At 41.4% G+C, this 16,049-nt stretch overlaps 1 protein-coding gene across 2 annotated transcripts in view; it reads left to right on the top strand.

Moving 5' to 3' along the window:
- Nucleotides 1-16,049, top strand: part of EPAS1 (endothelial PAS domain protein 1) — a 93,940-nt gene that overhangs the window by 30,386 nt on the left and 47,505 nt on the right. The window contains exon 1 of one of the 2 annotated variants that reach the window (XM_072140291.1): nucleotides 10,866-10,998. The exons of the other annotated variant lie outside the window; for it this stretch is intronic. Within the exon in view, the coding sequence (XP_071996392.1) occupies nucleotides 10,958-10,998 (41 nt within the window). The 5' untranslated portion in view covers nucleotides 10,866-10,957. Of the gene's footprint in view, nucleotides 1-10,865; nucleotides 10,999-16,049 lie in introns of those variants that run through there. 2 annotated transcript variants of the gene reach the window in all.

The following is a 16,049-nucleotide window of genomic DNA, read 5'->3' as shown; positions in this document are numbered from 1 at the left end:
CACCTGGATTCAGCGTTCATTACCACAGAACATCGGTGGGGGCATACAGTAACTACCAACTGTAAGCAGAAACTGCTTGCTTCTTTGTGCAATCACTCAAGCAGTGGTGGTCATATCCAAGGACAACAATCTTAATTATAAGGGACCACGCAACTACATTTGTGGAAAATTGTTTTAACACATGTACATTTTTTTTCAGTAATTTCCAATTGAAGAAATGTAAGTATATGGCAGATGAATTAAATTCCATGTCAATTTGAGGATGAGAAAATCCCTTTAAAGGAATCCAGCTCTTAAGATCTTGTGTAGTGAGGTGCACACAAAAAATATTGCTGTATTTCTTCTTAAAGCTCTTTTCTATTGATTGTGTCGGACTGGCCCACCAGGGGATCAGAGGGTTCTCCGGTGGGCCCAGGCTCTACCCCAATACTAGACTTCAGACGTATAGCAAAAGACAAACTAATTTGCAGACCAGTAAGATCTGTTTCTTAGTAGTTGAGGAAATGCAGTCCCCCATTATAATTTTATCTTGTCACTGGTGGTCTCTGGTATTAAAGTGAATGGAGCTGAACTGAAATACCACATATGACCTGTGGACAAGTGTGGCGCTGTTTCTGGAGGAAATCAGCCATGTTTTAGTAAAACTTGTCAAACTTTTTTTTTAACTGGAGGGTCCAACATGTGCTAAGTCCTCTGGTTCATGGGTAAAGTCATGAGGTAATCACCTCGGCTACATCCGTACAGCTGAAACGGAACTGATGTAGATGCAATTGTCTTCGTAACCCTTGTTTTTTTGTTCTCTTTTTTTCCTTTTCTTTGTTTTATCGCCGGTTAGTTGTTAGAAGAATGCTATGTCCTCGGCATGTGAAATGTCTGAAATATGCAGATTCCTCAGATAGAGATCTATTTCTGATTGTATATTTATAAACCTTTGCATCGCTGCACATGAGTTCACTTAAGATTCGGCAACAAATTATGGCTGTCATGGCTGCCTTTTGTCAGGTGATCTGTCAAGAGGAGGAGCTTATCTTTATATCAGGCCTTAGACAGTAGATCTTTGTACACTGTAAGTCTCTTTATTGGTTAGTGCCTTATATATGTAATACCTGTCAGATAAGTGATAAATTTTTACTCTATGGTCCAATAATGGATTATAATATGGATGGTTTGGGTGGTAGCCCAGGGCCCAGGCCTTCTAGGGGCCCATGGCCACCCTAACCCTTCACCAAATTTTATAATGAGAAGGATTTTCACCCATGCAATCCTAGTACATCTGTTCCTAGTTTCAATACACATGTACATAGAAGCCATTTTAGGACCTTTGAAGGTCCTCCAATGGTCCTGTAACCGCAGAGTGAAAGCAGATAGAAGGGACTCATCCTCAATTCCCCAAGTACCATATGTGGGAAGTGAATTCTAAACTTGTAGGGTATATAATATTCATACAGTCCAGGGCCCATGGCAGTCTTATACCGCCCCTGCAATGGTCAAATATAATTATGCTCTATTATTAAGTAAGTTCTTTAAAATTTTCCGTAGCCACCAGATTGTAGGTACCAATCTACCGATTCCTGTGCGGTTGATTTTTTTCTCTAGTCTGTACCATTCCCAATCAGTACAAGACTTTCTGATTCGACTCTTTACTGTCAATTGGGTGGTCATGAGCTGCAGCGGGTGCCTAGGCTCCACCCACCTGACAGTTGAAACCCTAATTACCACATTACGTGCCAAATCTAATGGCCTTTCTTGGGCAGGATAGGGAAAAAATCCCAACTGCATCGGATTCAGTTGATCTAAACCTAATAAGGGATGAAAAGAGTTGGTGTTGGTGGATATAATGGGAGATCTCTATAATATACAGAGTTTTGAAATTCTGCCGAATGTTGTTCTGCAAGGCGGGTCACAGCGTGACCATATTTTCTATCGTTTGTTGTAATTTAGCTGTGAGACGTCACCTTATGGGAAGAAGTTCTGGCGGTATGTGGTTGAGGAGCACGGTACTCATGATAGAAATCAATTTAGTTGGTTGATATACAGTATTTTTCGGACTATAAGGTGCACCGGAGTAAAAGGCGCACCATGAATAAATGCCTGCTAAAATGTCTAGGCTCATATATAAGGCACACCTGATTATAAGGCACACCTGATTATAAAGATGAATGACCAGCAGGTGGCAGAATTGTGCACAGTTCAAGGCAGCTGTTGTCTGTAAGAACCGTTCATGTATAAGGCGCACTGGACTATAAGGCGCACCTTTGATTTCTGAGAAAATCAAAGGATTTTTTGTGTGCAAAAAATACGATACAAAAGTTAAAAATTTAAAAAAAAATTCTGACCTTTTGTCTCTACTGGCTTCTACGGTTGACCCTTAGTTATAAAAAAAAAAAAGTTAACGTCATGGTGATAAACCAGATGGATTTGGAATTATCTGTTGTCCATCAGGTACATGATGTTCTGGAGGAAAGTACGCTAAGAGAAAAACATATGCAGCAGCGAGAAATTTCTGTGATGAATTTGGCCTCAGTGACCGCGTTGTGCTCGCTCGCTGCAGTTCACACAGACTGTTTGCCAGGCCTGCCCAGAATACTGTCTCCTCTGACTTCCTGTGGTCTTGGATAATATTTCCTTGCTCCTTGAATTATTGTGTATTTAGCCTGGTCACTACCCAGTTCTAATTGAAGGAGGAGAAAGGAGCTGCTCAGCTGCATGATGGTAAATCCCAGACCATTGTGTCCTCCGCAGCATGCGGCCGGCACGTACAAGGATCTACGGAAAGATCCAGAAGGACCCAGGAACCGTCCAATGGAATTACAGGGCTTGACTTTGTGTTTTACAAAGTTACGATTATTTTAGAGAAGAAGTCGGGATTTTTTTTTTACCATTTTTCCATTCCAAATTTCCATTCATTTTCCACAAATTTGATAATTTTTTAAAAATATAACAATAATTTATTTTATGGAACAAAAACTGAAAAAAGGAGGCAAGATCATGTTTCTTATTAAAGACATTTTATAAAAATTACCATATATGGATTCATGTACATATTATATTTTTGGTTGAAATTAATACAATTTATATGATTAGATACATTAATAGTTTTTGTTTTTTGTATATTCGATTTTTTTTTTATTTGTATTGAATGTGTTTTTGGGAAATGGGAAAATAATAATATTAAAGTACAATATTATACTTATAATATAAAAATAATATTAAAAAGTATATTATATATAATATCAATAATAATTATGTTAGACTATTATTATTATTATTATTATTAAATAGCAGTAGTAGTAATAATAATAATAATAATGTTCTAACATAATAATATAATTAAATAGTAATAATAATAATAATAGAATATTGTAGAAAAAAATCTAAATAAATAATATATGTAATTTTACAACATTTGTTAACTTTAATGGTTAACTGGGCCTCAACTCTCTCCTTTTTTTAGTTTTCATTACATAGAATAAAATTATCAAATTTGTGGAAACTAAATGGAATTAGTTATTTTACTAATACCTTATATACTCGCGTATAAGCCTAGTTTTTCAGCACAAAAAATGTGCTGAAAAACCCAAACTCGGCTTATACTCGAGTCAAAAAAATAAATATATCTAAACCTTTCCGGTGACCCCTGTGCGATCTGTCCGGCAGCGGCGGCAGGCTATATACACTGGGGCAGGGTCTGGCAGGCTATATACACTGGGGCAGGATCTGGCAGGCTATATACACTGGGGCAGGGTCTGGCAGGCTATATACACTGGGGCAAGGTCTGGCAGGCTATATACACTGGGGCAGGGTCTGGCAGGCTATATACACTGGGGCAGGGGCTGGCTGGCTATATACACTGGGGCAGGGGCTGGCTGGCTATATACACTGGGGCAGGGTCTGGCAGGCTATATACACTGGGGCAGAGTCTGGCAGGCTATATACACTGGGGCAGGGGCTGGCTGGCTATATACACTGGGGCAGGGGCTGGCAGGCTATATACACTGGGGCAGGGGCTGGCAGGCTATATACTGGGGAGGCTGTGACCAATGCATTTCCCACCCTCGGCTTATACTCGAGTCAATAGGTTTTCCCAGTATTTTGTGGTAAAATTAGGGGCCTCGGCTTATACTCGGGTCGGCTTATACTCGAGTATATACGGTAATTGACAAAAAAAGAAGCAGAAATTGAAAAATATAGCAAAATGGGGTTAAATTGAGATAAGAATAACATTTTTATTTTCTCCCAGAGATAATACTAGATCTGTGTCTAGAGTTGCAATACAATAGACAACCTATAGACAAAGGTGGCGCTGTTTCTGGAAGAAAGCAGTTTTGCATTACATAGAGATTAGAGGTGCAGATGGGGGTCTGCCAATCTGAAATTGATTGGGAAAATCGACTTTTTGGGAAGATAAGGGGCTACAAGACAATCTTGGTGCTGCGTATATCCATGGGGAAACAAAGAACAAAAGACTGAATAAGTAGACATTAGGGATAGCTAAAATTATCAGCAAATTGGTGGAGTTTCCTGTTACACATCTATTGTCTGTGGTCATACCAGGCTTCATGTAACGACAGCAGTCATTGAGGTGTCAATCCATCATGGTAATAGCAAAAGAACACATTGCAGAAAGAGACGCTTCTAAGTCTTGGGGTCATGCACATGGCAAGTGCACAGAGCCATATAGTGGCAATAGTGGTCAGTACACCTTTGTCAGAAAGCTGAGTGCCATCTAATAAGGCATCTAACCAACTCTTCAATTGATCTTCTTTGTCCAATCTAATAGCAGAATAAGACAGATAAAGGGAAATCCTGACAATACTCCTAAGAAAGACATTAAAAATTACTGATTACTCCTCCCACACACAATGATTGACAATGAGACTCCTGATTACTGTGATGGACAGTGAGAGTCCTAATTACTCCTCCCACACACAGTGATTGACAGTGATAGTCCTGATTACCCCACCCACAGATAGGGATTGGCAGTGAAAGTTATGATTACCCCGCCCACACACAATGATTGATAGCGAGAGTCCTGATTACTTCTCCTACACACAGTGATTGACAGTGAGAGTCCTGATTACTCTGCCCACACACAGTGATTGGCATTGAAAGTTATGATTATCCCGCCCACACAAAGTGATTGACATTGAGAGTCCTGATGACTCCGGCCATACAAGGAGATTGACAGAGAGGGAGGATTCCTATGTGGCGTTTTTTGTCACATTTTTAAACACATCCAAAACGCAAGTGGGAGGGGTTTGGCCAAAATGCGTATGACCTTTTAGACAAACCCCTCCCACTTGTGGTTTGGATGTGTTTAAGAACGCAACAAAAACGCCCTGAGAGTTCTGATTATTCTGCCCTCACACAATGATTGATAGTGAGAGTCCCGATGGCCCCACCCACATACAGTGATTGGCAATGAGAGACCTGGTAACTCCACCCACACAGTGTGATTGACAGTGAAAATCCTGTTTACACAGAACCCACAGTAATTGACAGTGAGAGTCTTAATAAAACCACCCACAGTGATTGACAGCACAAGTCCTCATTAATCTTTGCCGGGGGTGGGCAGGGTATTGAAGACTCTCACTGTCAATCACTGTGTGTGGGCGGAGTAATCAGGACTCTTACTGTCAATCACTGTGTGTGTGGGTGGAGTAATCAGGACTCTCACTGTCAATCACTGTGTGTGGGCGGAGTAATCAGGACTCTCACTATCAATCACTGTGTGTGGGCGGAGTAATCAGGACTCTCACTGTCAATCACTGTGTGTGGGCGGAGTAATCAGGACTCTCACTGTCTCTCCTAGGAGTCCTGTGCAGATTTAATCTGCTTTTAACTGGTAAATCCTGCTCCTAATAACATAACCCTGTGTATTGCAGAGCTCAGCATCTCTCCCTCTGTCATATATAACCTCAGAGATCGCTCATCTGTTTCCCCTCCTTGTATCTTCTGGTGACTGGAGCCTCTATCTGTAACTTTAAGCTCGAAGCTTATAAATGTCAGAAAGCATTTAACCTTTATCAGCCAAGAAATCAGATGAATGATTAGTGAGCTCCTCCGACAACACTGCCTAGAGCTCCAGATAAAAGAAGTTTTCAACAGTTTATAGTGATAAGACATCTTTAGTGATTTATACTTATACTCAGCCCAGGCCAAGATATCTGGAAGTACTTATCTTGGATGGATAACAATATTACTACATGTGACTGCCAAGGTTTGTGAAGTGGAAGGGTTTGCTTTGTCCATGATTTTTTGTTAAATAATGCCACGCCCACTTTCCCTCTAAGCCACACCCCTCTAAGTTGTAACAAAAAAAAGTTAAAAATACTTGTAGAATCTCCTCCTCCACTGTTGATGACAAGTCCTTTTATAGTCCTAGTCTAATAGGAGATCAAATTTTAAAGGGGTTGGCCACATATAAGAAAGTTTACTCTGGTGAAGTACAATATGGCCCCGCAATCTGACTGAAGTCCACTAGTTATCACAGAAAGTCACTGAAGCAGCTACCAAAGGGTCTTGTGACTTCAGCTTTTCTGGGTACAAAGGGAAAATTTACTAGGGTAAGTAAATTATTATAGACCCTTTTAGGGTATTGTACTTATCATAAACTGTGCAGGACTTAGGGGCAAAATTCACCACTAAATAGATGTGAAATTCAAGTGGTTTATCCAGTCTTTCTCAAAAATTAGTACAGACAGTCCCCGCGTTATGTACAAAATAGGTTCTTTAGGTTTGTTCTTAAAATAAATTTGTATGTAAGTTGGAATAGGTATCTTGTATAATTGTAACTAGAGAAACTTTGTTTTGGCCCAGTAACAATTGAATCATCAATAAAGCTTAATTACAGACACGTTACAGCTGATCATTGCAGTCTGGGACTACAGATCTTCACCACAGGTCACAGAGGGGCAGAGTCTGTAACTAGGTGTTGTCTGTAATTCGGGTGTCTTTAAGTTGGGGACTATCTCTACTTACCTTGGTCTGGCTCCCCGGTCTCTTGTTGACACCAATGGCCCTTATGTGACCACTGCAGCCAGTTAGTGGTCACAGGAGGGAGAACTGACCATTGTCCTTCCTGCAGCCTACTGACCATAGCAATCATGTGACCACCAACACTTCCGGCACAGCCAGAGGTGCCATCAGGGGACTTAGTAGCCTGAGGGGGGGGGGGGGGGGGGAGTAAGTAACATCTCTTTTTCCCTTGCCCCTACTCTACCTACCTAGGTTTTTTCCATCACTAATGGAAAATTCCTTTAATTACATAATATATATAAAACTTTTCCTTTTCTGCTTAAATGGCCAATTTAACTGGAGGTTAATCAGGAAATCAGGATCTCACCAGCTTTAATGATTGCGGTAATGTCAGCCATATTTCTTTACAAGAATCATATACAACGCACAATCTATAGCCATAGTTGTGTAGATAATCCGTGCAATGTGTAATGTGTAATAGTGTGAGTCAGCAGTATGCAAATCCCGGAAGATGTGTAGGTCTGCAGCTTTGGGAGATGTGTGTATTCTTAGGTCTGTCATGCTCTTTAAACATTGAAAACCTACCATTGTCATGCGGTTTCATGGCTGCGTTCTTGCGTGATTAAAAAAAATCTATTTTTCTTGTGTGCATCTGAAACTATCAGTTTTTCCTGAGACCATTCACTATAAGTTTTCTCTTAAAGGGACGGGCTATTTATGAAATTGTGCAAGTGTAGCTGATCAGCAAGGGTCCTTATTATTAAAGTTACATCATCACATGTGATTCCCCCTTTGTGAACTGGGTAAAAGTTAACCTCTTCTTGTATCTGCCCTGATGCTGAGTAAAATTGAAGTTGCCCTCATTTCCCATGATACCATGTATTTTCTCATTCAGTTAATTAGTAGTAAATCCAATTAGATTCCTACAAGTACAAATAATAGTGTGAGCTATTATCACACGGAGTAGCACGGAGCATGTTGTAAGTAGTAGAAACTAGCAGTAAACTAGCAGTAAAAACAGTTACATGAAGTGGATAGTATGTTCTGTGTGAGCACTATAGGTGTAGAGTAGTAGGTGGAGGGGGATGCCGCAAGAGGTAGGTCTGTAGAATCACAGACTAGGATGGAGGGACTACTAGGGAACAAGGTAGATCCTGTACATCACTATTCTGTGTAGGAGATGTTTGCACCACAGCACTGAACACACTCAGCTCTGTTGTACATTTCTCTGCTATACACAAAGAGCTGTGTCGCATGTCCATCCCCTACTTCCTCCCCGCTTTCAGTCTGTATCTTGTTTACAACTCTACGGATCATAAGAGAAATCAGCTAAGCCAGAAGAGAATCTAGTGCAAGAGTAGGCTAAACTGAGGAGGATAGCAAATAAACTATTGCACATAGGTAATCAACATAATGGACAAAGTTATTCTCATCCCAAGATTTTAAATACTTTTAAAAAACATAAATAAAAAAATGATTTAAAGAAATGTCAGAGCAGTGTGTTTTAAATTTTTACAGTAACCATGTGTAGATGAAGGTGATGGGAAGAATCTGGCATTCCTCAACTTTTTTGTTGTTGTAGTAGGTTCTTCTATAGTCATCATAACAAAAATGTAGAACTTGCCTATAGATATCATTAGAAACAATGTATAAATAAAAGAATAACAGGTGATATACTCCGGAGCTGCATTCATAATTCTGCAGCCTGCACTTCGAGAAAATCACTAAAGTAAAGCTAAAGATTATGGTTATTTTGGGGCCTTCTACATGTTCTCATATGTGAGGCCGGTCCAGAAGATGAAGGCGATGCTGGAACAATGGTGGACTTGTTTTTCTCCCGAGTGTCATTGTTAGTGTGGCCGGAGCAGGCGGCCTAATTGTTTGAGCAGCGGTTCCCCCACACTTCTTTTTCTCTAGAGCTTCACACACTTTGGAGGATTTCCTCTTGTCCTGGAGGATGTTTTCTTCTCTTGACATTCAGCTGAAGACTTTTCAGTAAGTCTTAAAGGTTAAACCTTTTTGCAGAGTTACATTAGAAAAACATGGGCTGATGTGTTGTATTGTATTCAGATGGGACTAAACTGCAGTACCACCTACAGCCTATACGTAAGAGTGGCGCTGTTTCTGGTGGGAAAAAAAAACATATTTCTTATTTTTAACAGAATAAAGCTGTTTCAGGTTGTTTGTTACACCAAGGTCTGGTTTTTTAAAAGGAATTGGATATAGGAAGGACTTTTTTGGGAATGTTTGTTTGACTGATGATCAAACTTCAAGGGAAGCAGTGTTAGGTATGGGCCCAGGAGATCTGTGTAATCACATCTTTCTTAGTAGCAGCAGGACTGTGAAAATGTGTTATATTCCAAGATTTGTAGCCCTGGTATTGGGAGGGCGTGTCCTTACACTTCTGTTCTCTTTGCTCTGTACATTGAGCTGCTACATAGCACCCAGTCAGATCTATTGCAGTTCCCTGATTACTGCAGAATATTGCAGTAGTCAATCAGAGTAAACGAGAGAAACCATGGAGTAGTTCAGTGCTAAGAGCAGCGAAAGCACTTGGGACATTGTGGGCTTGTCCTTACACTGCTGTTCTCTTAGCTCTGTGCATTGATCTGATTTGTAGCTCTGACTGCTGTAGTATTCAACCAGAAACATGATAGAAATTTACTCAGAGTTATGGAGCTGTTCAATGCACAGAACTAAGAGAACAGCAGTGTAAGGACAAGCTCCCAATGCCATCATGCACCGTTTTAACCCTGGAAAACTACAGCAAGTGTTAGCTAGCAGTCCCAGAGAGCTGTCTAATAATATTTTCACAGCAGGACTGTGACAAATGCATTTAGATTCCAGTATTATAGCTTTTCCAAGTGCTCACACTGCTGTGCTCTTAGCTCTCTGCAATGAACTGCTCCAGCGGTCCCTTTTGCTCTTATCGCTGCAGTATTCAACCAGAAACATGATAGAGATTTAATCAATCAGAGCAAAGGAGAGTGGTTTGGGGCAGTTTTTTTGCAGAGACCTAAGAGCACAGCAGTGTGAGCACCTGGAAAAGCTATGATAATGGAATATAAATGCATTTTCCACAGTCCTGTTGCTGCTACTAACCACATACATAAAGATATTATCACACAGATCTCCAGGTCTGCTATCTAATACATGCTGAAGTTTTTCAAGGTCGACAAATTCCCTTTAAACGGAAATCTACCATCAAAATCCATCATGATAAACCAAGGACACTTTCTCATAGATCCAGGCACCGGGACTGTGGTATCTTCTTATATTTGTGATCCATGGCCTCCTTCCTTCTAAAATCAACTTTTAAAATTATACTAATGAGCCAAAAGGTGTGTTACCAGAGCCCTTCCATGCTGTAACTTCACAGGCTTTTACACTGCCCCTTGTCGCCCTGCTCCCTCTGCACTTCCCTCCTCCCTCTGCCTTCTGTTATCTCACAAAATGGGAGGGGATAAGTGCTCCTGCACAGTGTAACAGCCTGTGAAGCTACCATGTAAGGTGGCAACACATGGCCCAACCTTGAGAGTTCAAATTTCTGCTTTGGATCCAAAAACTTTTACCCTAGGTGTAATCCAGAGCAGAGATGACTGGCCACCTCACCCGTATAGTCTTATAAAGTGCTCCTTCTATTGCTCTTTCCTGTTTTCCTTGTTTTCTATCCTGCAGCTCTGATGCAATTCCAGTTGCGCACTATGAGGTTAATCATTGACTGGCGTGAGATAGTCACAGCTCTGGGAATACGGTAGCGCAGCTTTATGGGTCGGGAGTGCTCCCTGGCTGCAGGATGACATCTTCAGTAAAGCGTTGCTGGAATGCTATTGCATTTTTCACAGAGAGCTTGATAAGAGCTTCGGGAGAGTTTCCAGAGACCTGGAAGAATCTGCTTGTGCTGCTCTGCGCTGCTCATACTTCGGAGTTACTGTGGATTTATATAGTCATATTCTCTCCGACACTCAAGAAATGCTAAATGAGTCCTACCCTGGGAAGACGCATGTCTAGATGGAACTCGTAAAGCAACTTTTTATGATTTTTTGGGGGGAGACGGGGGGGGGGGGGTATCGTATCAGTCGTATCAGAATTATTATAGCCATCCCATATCAATAGGGGATAATAATCTGATCAGTGGGGAACAAACTACTGGGACCCCCACCGTTCACAAGAAAGTACCCTAATCATTGAAAGAGTGTGCCCCCTCTTCATTATCCCCAGAAAATAGACTTTAGCAGCCTCCAAATTTGGTTGTTTTCGGCAGGTATTAGATTGAACCAGCGCCCACCGGAGGATCCTCTGGTACTCTGATAGGGCCAGTCCCACAATGTCGAGCATGTGTCCTTACACTCAGTTCAATGCATATTGAGGGAAGATAACACAGAGTTGGATCCTGACCAACGCTCCCATTTTATTGAATAGAGTGGCAGTAGGTACACTCGACCTGTTACTTCAGTTTTGTACCTGTTCTTGTAATGGCTGAGGGTTCTATATTGTGATTGGTGGGGTCCCAGTTAAATTGTTACCTCCTTTACCTTTGTATATGGGATAACAATAATACTGAGGACATCCCATATAAGGGGCCTATAAGGTATCTCTTCTATATACAGTATATGGAAACTATATACTTCTATACAATAGAACCATAAATAATACAATATATTTAGGGAATAGGGTACAGATTTTGCAGTAAGCCCCAAAAGCTTCAGGTTACACCCATGGCACCTGAAAAGATGAGAAAACGACTTTCCATGACCCCCATTTGTTTGTTGCTCTCCTACATTTCCTAATTGTTTGCCACATGGGGGTTCCTTTAAGTGTAATAGCCAAAATTGTTGCTTGATTAGAGGAAACAGCGCCACCGTGTCTGCAGGTTGTGTGGGGTATTGCATCTCAGCTTCACTCGCTTTATGGCATCTTTAAAGGAAATCAGCCACATGGATTTTTGTGGTTTTAGCATAAGCATACCTTCACACTGGCTTGTGACCCCTAAAGCAGGTATCGTTCTTCATTTAGCTGTTAATGGTTTATTTTTCATGAAATATGACTTTTAAAAATATGCAAATGAGCCTCAGGGGCTCTTTTGTACGTCACATAAGCCCGTTCTGGCTATAATGGGTGTCCCCAGATCTCTGGCAGGGTTAGGGAGGGAGGAGGCGGCCAGTAACGCCAAAGGAAGATGGGAATAATTAGCAGCTGACGTAGCCAGAAGGAGCTTCTGTGATTTGCACTGGAGCCCCTGAGGCTCATTTGCATGTTTGTAAAAGTACTTTTTTTCATAAAAAATAAGCCATTAACAGCTAAATGAAGAACAGATCCTGCTGTCAGGGGCTCATACAGATTCACCCTTACATCAGACTGACTGCCTTTGAGTCTGTAGTATGAACACGCACATAATTTTTACAATTCATTGCAGGATTCACTAATATGAGGACTCTTGTGCAGATAAATAGTTAACCTGGAGATGGGAGTCTGTATTATGTCATGCCCTGGGGTCAAAGAGCCTTCTGAAGATGTGCACTTGTGATGCAATTACTTGATTTATGATTTGCTGCAGTCTTTACATTTCATGGGTTTTTTCATTCAGATTTTCTCATCTGCTTTACAAGAAATGTAGAAGAGGGACAATAGGCCACAGGTTGTACTAGTGATGTATGTAACAGCACAGACAATGTAGACCACCCCCTTCTGTTTGCTGGTGCACATGCCCGACCATTCCTCTGCCCTCCTGAGTTAGGCACGAACATATTGGGGACATATATACGGCTGACTTATATATGGTATATATACGTCCCTCATACACGGCAATGGGCACACAGCGCTGTACAGGAGCGGTACGGTGCTGCACACGTGCGGTACCGTTCCGTTACGTAGCCAGGAGTAACATACGACATGTCCTATCTTTTGCCGGAATACGGCGCTGTGCGCCATATATAACTATGGAGAGGGGCGGGGCGAGCGGTACTACGGTACGGCGGGCATACATCGTGTGATTGTAGGCTTATGCCTTAAAGTGGTTTTCACATGATAGGGTTTAACTTGCTGCTCGGTGGGTGTCTCAGTGATGAGACCCCCACAAATCATAAGAATGAGGGTCCAATGTACCCCCTATCGGACCTCTTGTCGCTCCTCGAGATGAGCGGAGCAGCTGGTCACGCATGGCCGGGCCGTACCGTATCTCTATGGAGCTAATGGAGATTGTCAATACTCAGCAATCTCGGTCAGCTCCATAGAGATGAACGGGACAGCCCGGCCATGCGTGACCAGCTGCTCCGCTCATCTATTCAAATGAGCAACGAGTAGACCCAAGGGAAAACATTGGACCCCCTGTTCTCATGATCAGCAAATTAGGACTTATCCTGTGGATAGGGTTTGAGCTTTTTCGTAGGAAACCCCCTTCAAGATAAAGCCGACCCTCACCACCTTCACCAAATCCAACGTTAGCCCCCAGCCATTCCTGAGCAATCATTGTTGTATCCTTATATACAAAATGCAAATTAGCCTCTCTTCTATCATGTGGGCAGTCCTGGCCTGGAGCAAAGATCTAGCACCACCCACTTGACAGTAGAGAGCCTATTAACAAATTGGGGGAGAGTTATCAGAAGTGTCTGAGAGCAGAGCTGTTCTAGTTGCCCATGGAGACCAATCAGAGATCAGCTTTCATTTTCCCACGGCAGTTTTTAAAATGAAAGATGAGCTCTGTATGGCTGCCATGAGCAACTAGAACAGTTCTGATAAATCTACATGCCTTGTGTGTTAATACTAATACAACTGATTGCTCATGAATTAGGGGAGCTAGAGAAAAACATTTTTTACCACCTCATCCATTCAGAATAATCTGCTGGCAGAATGCACAGAGATTTCAAAAATATCCCCATTATGCTGTTTCTTAGACATTCCCATTTTAATCAGTATGCTAATGAGATCACCAACCGCCTCATTAGCATAAAGATTAAACTGGGAATATCTTGTAAATTGGCGAAATAATAAATTTAGATTGAAAATCAGTAAACATTTCTCTAAAACACATGGCCATCAGATTGTAACACAATGGGGAATATTTACTAAGGGTCCTAACGCCACAGCAGTAGGAGAGGATACCCCAGCATGTATCTAGGTGCTAGCACCCGACTCTTCCTGTGTAGTACAGGAGTGATCCGTGTAACGCGTTTAAATCGGATACTGACATTCCAAGGAGATTTGTCTGCAGAATTTACATGATTTACTTTGGTCTTATGATTTGGCTCACATGTACTGAGCAGATGAAACAAGTCCCCATTATAGGAGGCACATGAAGTGTCGGATTGGCCAGAGATCGGTGTTTTGTGACACAGATACTACATTAAAAGTGAGAAATACTTGATGTATATAACAAAAGGCTAAGCTTCTGCTGCTCGAAACCTATATGATCTTTTTTCGTTTTGTTTTTCTCTCCGAGTTTTCCTTGGGGTGGGGGTGGGGGGTAGGGAAATGATATGCTTGATATTGATATATTGATGCACATTGATCCATTTGTATTCCTAGTTTGATGACTAATGTAACGTAATTAATATGTATTGTCTATTGTATTGCCTATGTATTTTTCTATTAATGTCTTGAATTGATACTTTGTATTGACAAAACCTATATGACCCCTCCATAAGGTTTGTGCTGCGCCATACTGATCACCCTATACAGCTGTAATCTATATTAGAACCTATGGCACCTGGCAGCAATAGTTAAACGACCACAAAATATTGAAAATTCACTTAAAATAAAATTTAAATCTTCTTTCCTCTGAGCTTATTTTGTCTCATATTACAATTCAACTCACTCTCTTTTACATTCTGTCCTGTGATAAACAACTAGCTATAGCAGCCTTCCCACTATATTCCCAATCTATAAAGCCCCAAAGCTTCACCCTCTTAACTGATGCTTAAATGGGAACTGATCTGCAGTAACATATTTTGACCACCATACAGAAAATGTGGCTGTACGTTGGCGGGAGGGCACCAATCTGATATTGACGACCTATATCTAGGATGGGAAATCAATATATTTAGCTTGTCAGCCAATAGACAGTATTCACTAAGCTCCAAGGCTCATCTAGTGGCAGCAGCTAGTCAGCCAATAGACAGTATTCACTAAGCTCCAATGCTCCATCTAGTGGCAGCAGCTTGTCAGCCAATAGACAGTATTCACTATATCCAATGCTCCATCTAGTGGCAGCAGCTTGTCAGCCAATAGACAGTATTCACTAAGTTCCAATGCTCCATCTAGTGGCAGCAGCTAGTCAGCCAATAGACAGTATTCACTATCTCCAATGCTCCATCTAGTGGCAGCAGCTTGTCAGCCAATAGACCGTATTCACTAAGCTCCAGTGTTCCATCTAGTGGCAGCAGCTTGTGAGCTAATAGACAGTATTCACTATCTCCAATGCTCCACCTAGTGGCAGCAGCTTGTCAGCCAATAGACCGTATTCACTATCTCCAATGCTCCACCTAGTGGCAGCAGCTTGTCAGCCAATAGACCGTATTCACTATCTCCAATGCTCCATCTAGTGGCAGCAGCTAGTCAGCCAATAGACAGTATTCACTAAGCTCCAATGCTCCACCTAGTGGCAGTAGCAGGCAGGCCGAATTTTTAAAATCTAAGTTAATGCAGGGGACTTGTAGCTTTGTATCAGAAAGACAGACCTCTGATGACTCTATAAATATATGGACAAAGTAATTGGAATGGAACCATGTGGGTTAATTGAATAACAATTTGGGTGAAAGGTGAGTATGTATGTGTTTGTGTATGCGTTTTGCTTTATCACAGATCAGCTAACATTTTCTGCACCGCACAGATTGCACAATGTCAGAGCAGACAGATACACGTACGTCGTCCAAACAGCACAAGGAATGTACAAATAACTTGTACTGTCTACAAAATAATAATAATCGGGATGTGAGAACATTTCTGCTATATTCACAGCACAGGCAGGAATGTGCGGGGAAGTGCTCAAAAGCTGCGTGGAATGTGTACATCAACCAAGCAAAGCCGGAGCACTCGTAGAATCAGAAGCTGATATATATATATCTATATATCTA

Source organism: Engystomops pustulosus, chromosome 3 (assembly GCF_040894005.1).
Source record: "Engystomops pustulosus chromosome 3, aEngPut4.maternal, whole genome shotgun sequence".
Lineage (NCBI taxonomy): Eukaryota > Metazoa > Chordata > Amphibia > Anura > Leptodactylidae > Engystomops > Engystomops pustulosus.
The sequence above is the reverse complement of the archived record's forward strand: the minus strand, read 5'-3'. Positions and strand labels throughout refer to the sequence as shown.